A 10,841-nucleotide genomic window follows, 5' to 3' on the forward strand; every position below is an offset into this window, starting at 1 on the left:
AGAAAAAGAACATGGGATTTTCTGTTAAATGTTTAATTTACCAGGATAAACTTCCCGACTGTTCAGAGCAAATAAAGTTTCTGTTTGGCTGGGCTGCTATCCTTGATAAGCAGCTGTCTAAATTTGGAGAATGAAGTATTTCTGGTCTCATCTTCCCCATGATCCAGTTTGCCAAGAGAGGGAAGGGAGTCTGAACATTCTCACTTGTCTGGCTGGCTTAGCAGCAGAGTGAGCAGGTGAGAGGGCAGGGCAGTGGAGAATCATTTAACTGTTTAAAACAAGTCAAAGCACCTGTAGTTTTGCATCCCCGTCTGTGTTAAATATCCTTTTTCCACATGAAAATGCGTGATTGGGAAAGTGTTTAATGTTAATCCTGTGCTTATGTGTGCCTTGTTTGCTCCTTCCTTTTTTCCTTCCCTTTCCATGAGTTCTCTAAATATCTCCTCTCCTAACACAGTGGTAGTCGCTCTTCCAAAACCTTCAAACCAAAGAAGAATATTCCAGAGGGGTCTCACCAGTACGAGCTGCTGAAGCATGCAGAAGCTACATTGGGAAGTGGTAATCTCCGGATGGCCGTTATGCTTCCAGAGGGTGAAGACTTAAATGAGTGGGTTGCAGTGAACAGTAAGTTGGCTCACTTTTTTTTTCTTAATGGGGGATGTTGAATATGGGCAGACACTTGTGGGAAGACAACTCTGTACTTCTTCCTAGTAGGGTGGCTTCTTCTATCCTGTGTGCTGTGGTTGGGAGAGGTGTATGTCTGACAGATGCAGGATGTCTGCCAGAGACAAAACCCCCTTAATCTCCTTGTGTCTAAAATATGTTCCTGTTAACAAAATAATTCTTTTTCTTAGTGGTTAAAGTCTAAGCGCTTGATCACAAACAAGTGCTGAAGTAGAAATGTCACTGTTTTTAGGAAGTAGCCTGTCAGTGCCATCTTAATACGGCACGAGCACTTCTCCAGCTGGGGTTGTTGTCCAATAGTATAGTCAACCCTCTCTGAGCTAAGCATATAATTTAGTTAAGCGCAAAGGCCAGGTCTAAATGATGCTAAAGACTACGGTCACGTGTATGGCCTGGCTTTCCTTTTGCCTTTAACAAACCCAGAGATCCATCTTTACAATTTTCCTAATGTTAGTTCCTTCCTTGTGTTTCTACCAAGTTGTGAGCCTTTCCTCTGCTAAGTGTCTGATCTTATTTTCGCTTCCTCTAAAGCTGTTTGTTGTAACAAACATGGTTTCGCCTGGCATGCTAGGTCAGGCCAAACAATGAGGCCCACATTAGTGTTTTCTGATTGCCTGACCACGTTTCCTCCTCCTCCTTCTCCCTGCTGCATGAATTTGCTGCCTGCTTTCAGCTCTTTAAGAGTGGATTAACCCAGGCTCTATCATGCTCCATAGCCTATGTGGAGTTCTGGCTGCCACAGACTCTGTGTCCTCTCTGGTTATTTCCTTATCTTTTGGGTCTTTGGCTTGGCCTGCTTCTGTGATTGCATGGTATTGATTGTGCACTGCAGTTCAGTATAAATTATGCTCAAGAGAAACGTCTTCTAATTGTGGTTCTGTTTCCTCTTGCTCTTTGACATGTTTAGGAAGTGAAACTGTCATACTGGTTTCAACCTTCAGTTCTGAATGAGCCACACAGTGCTCTGGTATATGACTTGCCACTGCTTCCAGGGAATGATGAAATTGCTGACACCATTCTTTACAAAAGTCTGTTCATATGGTATTGCAAAACTCTCTAGAAAATAAAGCCATCATATTTTTCTGAGTAAGCATTACTAAAGAGGCTTCTGATATTGCTGGCGTTCTTCCCGTTCGGTGCTTTTTTCACTCCCTGCCTGTCTTTTCTCTGTCTGTGGCAGTGGTATTTTTCCCTTCCCGAATGACTTAACTGCTAAATGAGCTGGGTGACAAAAGAGTGGGAGCTGCCTTTGGGTAACAGCTGCATTCTGTAACGAAATGGTCCTCGGTCATGCCTCCTTGCACCAGAGTAGAGTTCTAATGTTGGGTTTTGTTTGGTTTTTGTTTTTGTCTACAAGTGATTAACTGGTTACATTCTCCCTTCATTTACAGCATCCCTCTACCACACCTAGTACCAGTTAATGGTAGCAGTGAGCTCTTTCTGTTGCTTGAGATATCTAATAAGGAAATAAAATGTGTGACTTAATGTTTTTGGGTTTGACTTTCACAATAGTGACAGCACAGGAAAGCATGGCTCTGCTCTCTGCTTCTTGCTCAGCTCTTACTCATGTCTTCTGTCAGTGAATTGGTGTACATGTAGATTTTTCAAATAAGTTTTAAAAATAAAAAGGTAAAAAGTATATAATCAGTTTGAAATCTCCTTGATTTGAAAATACTGAAAATTAGTTCCGTTGAGTACATCCTGTCCATATATTTATAATAGAACACCGTGCAGTGTGCACTTCTTCCAACAGAAAAGCGCTTGGAAAAAATAGTCTAAGCCCTCAAAACTTCAGAACAATGAGTAAAAAGAGGAAATGAAAACAGGCAGAAACACTGTACATGCTGGAAAGGGGGTTCTTTGTTTTTCCTGGTTGCACACTGCTGGCTGTGGTGGATGGGTGGTGTGTCTCGTGGCCTTTTGAGACTTGGAGTGTGGCATTTGCATCAATCGGTCATCTTGTGTACGTCTCTGGGGGTTTTGGGAACATGCTTGCCTTGAAGCAAACATTGGGCTGTGGTTTCCACTGGGAGCGGGGAATGGAAAATTAATTAACAGCTCTTTTGTACACTTAAGGAACAAGGGCTGTATATAACCACTTCTTCCTGTCTTTGGTGGTGTTAACTGCCTCCTCCCTCTGCCCAAACAAGCCGTAGGATTCCTTCTGGGCCTCTATAACTTTGCTATTTACCTTTCCCAATGTTGTCTTGCTGTTTTCTGCTTTTGCTGTGCCGGTGGGAGAAAAACCACCCAGATTTTGTTGTAGAGATGAGCTGTGCTAGGAGCATGCCATACCAGTTTTTATTTGCTTCCCTTTTTTAATACCTGGGAAGTTGCATAACATAGTTTTAGCTCGTATCCTGCATCTGCTGGGCAGTAGCTGTAACTTGCTGCCATGATGTTCATGTAATCTTTGATGTTTAAGGAGCTGCAGTATTTAACACTCTCCTTCCTTCAGCCGTCATTTCCTTTCACAGTACCTGGTATCTGCTAGTGCTTACATTTGGGATGCCAATTTCCATCTCACTACAGCAAACCTGTATATATCTATAACAGAGTTAAGCAAGGAACACAAATTTGGGTAGGCAGGTACAATACTCTCAGTAGCAGAAGCGATGTAGCCTGGACTGGGCACTGGGGCATTAAATCTTTATCTGTGTTATATATGGTCCTTTCAGAGTAAAGGTGTGTCAGTTGAATTTGCAAAACACTGTGGTTAAATAGAAGGAGTGGAACTCCACAACACTCGATTTGGGTTTTTGTATGATTGCTGAGTATCATCCATGCATCAGAAAGGATGAGTAAGGACACCAAAGCTAGTCCCACAGGTCTTGGGTTCCTGTATGCTTATATTACGTGGGTTCATCCTAGAGCAGAGTTTACAATTTCCATTGTCTGAAGAACATTTTTGAAAAATAAACTTATATATTGATGCTATGGTAACATGCTGTGCTCCCCAACAGATGGGGGTGGGGGGTGGGGTGGTGGGGCATTCTTTGAGGAGAGATAGAGTGGATTTTATAAATGGTTCGTGTCCATAGTTCTGAAGAGCAGGACCTGCTGTTAGGTTACTGAAGAAGAGCCTTGCTTTCAAGAGTACCAAGTAATCAAGCACCTCTCTAAAGGAGTAAGAACTATGGAATATTTAGATATGATAAGTTTTAGTCATTTGAGAATTCAGCTGTAGACCATTTAAAAACAAAGTTTTGGCTAAGAGAACTGCTTTCTCAAACATGTAACAAAACTGAAGCAGTAACCCCCCCCCCCCAAGAAGCCCCCCAACATTTGACCATACCATAACTAAAAGAGGATAGATTTAGATTAGACATTAGGAAGAAGTTCTTCCCTGTGAGGGTGCTGAGGCGCTGCCACAGGTTGCCCAGAGAAGCTGTGGCTGCCCCATCCCTGGCAGTGTTCAAGGCCAGGTTGGACACAGGGGCTTGGAGCAACCTGGTCTCGTGGAGGGTGTCCCTGCCCATGGCAGTGGGTTGGAACTGGATGAGCTTTAAGGTTCCTTCCAACCCAAATAAGTCTGTGATTCTATGAAACGTTCTTTGAAGACACTCTCTTGGAATACAAAGCCTGAGGGAAGTCAGTGTCACGTAGTGCGTAACAGCTCTCTCTTGATGGAAACTTTATACTGACAGTCTCGGTTTTATTCCAGACTAGCCAGTAGAATTTGGAATTCTAATAAACTGCATCAAACTTTCAGAAAAGAAAATAACTCTGCTTTTTCTTTCCCTTTTCTTCTTTTAAAGGAAGATTTTTCAGCAGTGAAAAATTGAATAGTCGTTGCTGGAGGCCATTGTAGGACATTGGTGGTTTCATTCTGCATCTTCTTTATAATACGGACATTGGTGGTTTCATTCTGCATCTTCTTTGTAATACTTCTTAGAAAGTGATACCAGTGAAGTTTTTTCACAAAAAACATTCCAGGACCCTCTGAGCAGTGTGTGCAGTTAAGGCTGCAGGGAGCTTGTGTTGCTATTACAGTTCAGTGTTAACTGATGGTTTAAATGCTTTTACAGCTGTCGACTTCTTCAATCAGATCAATATGCTGTATGGAACCATTACGGACTTCTGCACGGAGGAGAGCTGCCCTGTGATGTCTGCTGGCCCAAAGTAAGATCTTTTTTCACATGTTGTTAAGAAAATGCAATTTTTTAGATGATTTTGCATTTGAGAACTCGATACTAGTTCAGCCAAGTGCCAGAGATAAGGTAACTTGTGTGGGTGGAAAGGGTGTCCTCTCGTGGAGTGCTGTATACAGTTCTGGTGTCCCCAGCGTAAGAAGGACATGAAACTGTTGGAGCAAGTCCAGAGGAGGCCACAAGGATGATCAGGGGGCTGGAGCACCTCCTGTATGAAGACAGGCTGAGAAAGTTGGTGCTCTTCAGCCTGGAGAAGAGAAGCTGCATGGAGACCTCAGAGCAGCCTTCCAGTATCTGGAGGGGGCCTACAACAGTGCTGGAGAGGGACTCTTCATTAGGGACTGCAGTGATAGGACATGGGGTGATGGGTTTAAACTTAAAGAGGACGTTAGGTTAGATACAGGGAAAAAGTTCTTCCCTGTGAGGGTGCTGAGGCGCTGGCACAGGTTGCCCAGAGAAGCTGTGGCTGCCCCATCCCTGGCAGTGTTCAAGGCCAGGCTGGACACATGGGCTTGGAGCAACCTGGTCTCATGGAAGGTGTCCCTGCCCATGGCAGGGGGTTGGAACTGGATGACCTTAAGGTCCTTTCCAAACCAAACTAGTCTGTGATTCTATGATTCTTGTTAACCATGAAGGGGAGAGAAATTGTAACCTTTAAGGGAGTGGGAAGTGAAAAGGTGGGTTTTTTTAGGGTAGGGTTTTTTTGTTTGTTTTTCTTAGTCCTGGGAAGTAAGCTCATTATCAAACTTTTTTTTTTTTTTTCTGAAATGTTAATGAGGACTTTAAGATCAGAAGTTTTTATTGTCAAACATTCACTTGGGGCTTACCAAAATCTGTCTTTTAGATGTTTGAGTAGGTATTGTAGAAATCAATTGGCTACAGATTGTAGTAGTCTGTGCCTTAGTGAGGTTTCACTTCTTTGATTCTTGCTTATGTTTTTGTACAGACATCTAACATGTCTGTTTTTTCTTGCTCAGCAGCTGCTTAGAGAGAGGAAAACACCTGCATTTCTCAGTGAGTGGCAAGGGAGGGCGCTGCTTCTTTTTAAATTAACAGGAAACCAAGTCCTCTCCTCCACTTCTTCCTCTTGTTATTGTGTGAATTGCTGGTGGAGAGCTGAGGATGGACCAAGGCTGCTGCTGGGAAGGCAGTATGGAGAGGGCAGGAGCTCTTTGAGGTGGAAGCAGTTTGATGGACCGGGAAAGGCTTTGGCACTACAATCCTGAACTAAAACTTGACAATGCCAAATGCCAAACCAGTGTGGGCAGGCAGACCGGCTGCTGCAGCGTGGCAAGGGGTGAAGTACGAAAGGAGTGCAAGTTCACGAGTATGCAAAAGAACTTGTGCAATACCATGGCCCTTTGTCTGCTTTGTGCTTTGGCATGCAGAGAGTGGACTCTTTATTAGATAAGAGCATGAAAATATTTCTTTGCTTTATTGTTTGCCTACTGAGAAGCAGTTATTTGGGGATGGAGGTTAATTATTAAAGGTTTAGCTGCCTGGTTGCCAGGCTAAACACTTTCTCTCCAAAGAGACTGATAACCATTGACAGAAATATATGACCTGCTCGAATAGTTAAGAAGCAGTGAAGAAAAGAGATGCTTGATGCTTGAATATGCATTCTGACAAAATTTTTATTAGGTGATCTTGCTCTTTAGTTGGAGTGAGTGTGGCTTGCTTTTGCTTAAAACCTTGTTGTCAGGGAAGTACTGCTGGAGAACCTGTCAGCATGAAAACACTGAGATTTATGGGTTTTTTCTTCTGGTTCTTAAATCTGTGTCCTGTTCTCTTCTGGCTCAAGCTGTGTTCATTGAAGAGGCTTTGAGCCTTAGGTACTCATTAGTGCTTCTAGGCTGAAGGTTGCTGTCTGCTCACATCCATGGCTCCATCTTTACCTATTTCAGAAAAAGGGTATGAGTTAGCTGAAACAACTTACATCAGGTTGTTTGAAACAGGTTAGGCAGCCACAGCATGAGTAGCCAGGGAGAACCAAAACCAGCAAGCGCTCTGTGGCTTTAAAGTCTGATTTTTGTGTTTCACTGGAGAAGTATTTATGGCTGATACCTTAAGAAAGGGTTGTAAGGTGCTGGTGCATTCAGAGGTAACTGTTCAGACTTGTGGCTCAGTCACAGTTTTCACGGTACAACTGACAAACTTGTAGCAGTCTATGGAGAAGTTAAACCTGATGTCTGTAGTGAGAGGGTAACAGAGTAGAAGTGTAATGTTTCCTGTATCCATTGCCGGGTGCTGGTGTTTTGTGTTCAAATCCCTTTAAGAGGGACTTGTCTGTGTAAGGAGTGCTGACTTAGCTTTTATCAGCGGGGCAGGACATTGAGCTAGTTCAGGATTGACATAAAGATCAAGAACAGCTCTCCCTCTCCTGCTGTCCAGCTCCTTGTCTAACAATTTGAATAAAGTATTGGTTTAATTTGTTCCAAAACATGATTATTCAGGGTAATGATCCATTCTTTTCACTTCAGTAAAGACCAACCATTTCTTACCCAAACAAACCTAGCTGGATTTCGGAACCGTTTTGGTGCGTGCTATTCTTATGTCAGTTGCAGGATCACCATCAGTGCAACAGGCATGATGATAAGAACCTGCATAGAAGTACTTTGTTTATTAACCAGCATTGGGTGATGGGGATTTTCTTTGTTTTCCTCCCTAGTTATAAGTGTTCAATAAGAGCCCAAAGGAGGGGTGTGGCTACTGCATTTTGCAAAGCTGGATGTCAAAACTGGGGCTGTGTGGTGGAGATGCTGGTCCTGTGCTGGTTTGTACATAGGGATATTTTCTAGTGTAAGAATTAGCACAGTTGGGTTTTCTGTTTATAGACAGCAAATAATTTGTTTATTAGCATGACAGAATTCCATCAGAGTCATTGGGGATTCTTAGCTTTTCCCCTGCACTTGCTGGAGTGAACTGTGTATTTTTTGCTCTATCCTTGATACAGTGTTTTGTTTGCCCTTAAGAACCTCTTACTGAGCTGTTAGAGGTTTCTAAAAATGTATTTTCTGTAGGGAAGCTGCCTATTGCGATAAAGTTCGTTAGTTTCTTTCTATTACCATAACTGTAGGTGTCTGCTCACAAGCTTGAGCTAGAAATGGAATTTTTACCCTTCATTTCCTGTAGCAGTTCAGATGTTCAGATTATTCTAATGTGGGGGAAATCTTTCCCTGTGTTTTTCTTTTTTTTTTTTTTTTTTTTTTTGAACTAGATGATGTTTAAAGTCCCTTCTGACCATTCCGTGATTCTATGAGAGAGAACTGCTCAGGTGTTGCAGATTGGCAAGGAATATGAAAATACATGCATTTGTACTCAGCAAGATGCAGAAAGAAACGCTTCAGTTCACTTGTCAGAGTGCCGGTGTTAAACATGTTTGGGTTTTTTAAGCTATGTGTCGCTAAATTAGCCATCTTCTCCTGTATCTGGACTTGCCAGTTGTGTTCTCCAAGACAGCCAAAATATCTCTTCCATCCTGATTTCATGAGGATTTATTTCTGTCTGGTTGCGCATGTAATGGATGGTGTTTAATACATTTTCCCATGGTTTTTTAAATTCGTGAAGTTAAAATGATAGCTATAAAATGAACTACACTGGAATCTACTCAGTAAAAGTGCTACGTTAAAGATGTGAACATACTAGCTCTGTGGATGGAAAAGGGTAAAAAGAGCACATGTTTGACTGTTCCAGAGTCGTGTCAGTGGTTTGTAAAGGTGTGGTATCACCTTACCTACAAATGGAAGAATTAATCTACAAGTCAGTTACTAGCCTGCAACTATCAAGTGGGCCAGTGGTGTAACTGGAAACAGATTCTTCTGCACTGTATGGTTTGTAAGAATCTGCACAAAACCTTCAGATATGAACCTTTCCTAAGGAGGACTGTTAGACTAGAAGCTTTTTTCTACCTGTTAGCTGAAACAGCTTCCAGTTGTATAAAAGTATTGCTAGTTATTAACCCACCTCTGAATCTCTTCCCTGCCTCTAATACAGTCCATAATTTGGGATCTCTGGCAAGAGCTGATGTAGTTTGGCCTTTAGTTATGCAAAAATCGGTAAGAATATTTTGAAATATAAAGAAATTAGGTATATTTTGTGAGTGTAATGTGTCTGTCTGGCTGGGCATTGCCACTCACTTTGTAGTTCTTCTCTGCCAGTGGAGGTGAAGAGAAGCTCAATGCTAGGGATGAGTGGGTGAAGTTTCACATTAGAAATCACCAATTTGAGCCCTGGAGCTGAGCTTTTATGTGTGTGAGAAACTCTTGTAACTACTGGATGTTTCACTTGAACAGCTTGTAGTGCTTTTTTCTTAGAATCATAGAATCAAGTAGGTTGGAAAAGACCTTGAAGATCAAGTCCAACCATTCCCCGAGGACTGCCAAGACCACCACTAAAACATACCACTGAAAGCCTCATCTACGCAGTTTTTGAACCCTTACAGGGGTGGTGATTCCACCACTTCCCTTGGCAGCCTGTTCCAATGCCTGACCACCCTCTCTGTGAAGAAATTTTTCCTACTATTCAGTCTAAACCTCCCCTGGCGCAGCTTGAGGCTGTTACCTCTTGTCCTGTCGCTTGCTACTTGGGAGAAGAGACCGACCCCCAAACTACAACCTTCTTTCAGGTAGCTGTAGACAGTGATAACGTACACCCTGAGCCTCCTCTTCTCCAGACTCTTGGAGGGGGGAAAACTTTAAAAAAGTCAATAGCTGTTGGCCATTCAGGAGTTGGAAACCTCCTTATACAGCACCTTTTGGTGTACAGGGATGCAGGTGTGACCTCAGGCTGTCATGTGCATTTTGGCAGGAGATTTGCACCCAAGGGTGAATGAGTTGTGCTGTAAAGGACAAAGTTTTTGAAGGCCTTCACAGACTGTGGAAGAGGATCTGGCTAAGGCAGGATTGCAGTGGGGAGATGGGGCACAGAGCAGCTGCAGATCTCTTGGGAGCACTTGGACCTTAGTTTCAAGGAATGGGTGTGGGATAATGAGGGGCAGGAAAAGCAGCCTTCCAGGCTCGATGTGCATGATTCACTTGTGTTAAAAAATGTCTTGCTGTTGTTGACCCAACCCAGATATGAGTACCACTGGGCAGATGGAACCAACATAAAGAAACCAATTAAGTGCTCTGCACCAAAGTACATTGATTACCTGATGACTTGGGTCCAGGATCAGCTGGATGATGAAACGCTCTTTCCTTCTAAAATAGGTAAGGTAAATAAGTAAAATTGAACAATGTGTTTGGATTACAGTTGTACAGGATTATTCAAGTCTTACAGCATTGAAAGGTCTCCTAAATGACTGACAAGTAGGGCAAGTTTAAAAGTTTACATTACATATATAAAGGCACTTTTATCACTTAAGATAAAATTGATGTGGTACTACATGAACTCTGAACCATGTGTTAGTACTTACATACATACTTAATATGTTATTAAACATCTGTAACAGTTCTCAATGCAGGAAGTACTGTTTTCATTTAATACCTCTGTTGATCAAATCTGTTGGTTTTACATTTTGAACAGTAGGTGTTTACCTTGGAAATAACCACATAAACAGTAATTGGTACAAACTGGCAGCTTTCTGATGCAGGGAAGATGTTTGGTCCTCAGGAGGAACTTCTAGGCTTTACCTCCAAAGAAGCTGAATTGCTTCTTTGATCTTAAGTTAATAATTTACTTTCTTTTCAAGTGAAGATAAAAAATACACATTTTTAAGAGGTTTCTTTCAGAAAAGCAGGAGGAAAATAATGATCAGCCACCAGTTTGGAAACAATAACAAGAAGAAAACCCTGCTTCTAGAGGTGTGAAGGACTGTTTTAAAGCTCCTAACTGGCAGGCTTCCAGTGCACCATTACCAATGGCTTACAGTCACTGTGGAAAAAGGAACAGAGATCTCTGTCACGGTTTAAGCCCAGCCGGTAACTCAGAACCACGCAGCCACTCGCTCACTCCCCCGCTCCTTCTTCCCCCCCATCGTCCTGGAGGGATGGGGAGGAGAATTGGAGG

The 10,841-nt window shown here is 42.5% G+C and overlaps 1 protein-coding gene across 1 annotated transcript; it reads left to right on the forward strand.

Annotated features, from left to right (window-relative positions):
* Positions 1-457: 457 nt before the first annotated feature.
* On the forward strand, positions 458-10,047 carry LOC104407759 (MOB kinase activator 1B; the record flags this gene model as incomplete). Its single annotated transcript, XM_010017129.1, has 3 exons — positions 458-624; positions 4,713-4,806; positions 9,909-10,047. Coding segments are annotated over 3 exons (400 nt in total), but the record flags the coding sequence as incomplete, so codon positions are not given.
* Between the last annotated feature and the right edge of the window lie 794 nt (positions 10,048-10,841).

This window comes from Nestor notabilis, unplaced genomic scaffold, assembly GCF_000696875.1.
Source record: "Nestor notabilis isolate BGI_N333 unplaced genomic scaffold, ASM69687v1 scaffold1926, whole genome shotgun sequence".
Taxonomy (NCBI): Eukaryota; Metazoa; Chordata; class Aves; order Psittaciformes; family Psittacidae; genus Nestor; species Nestor notabilis.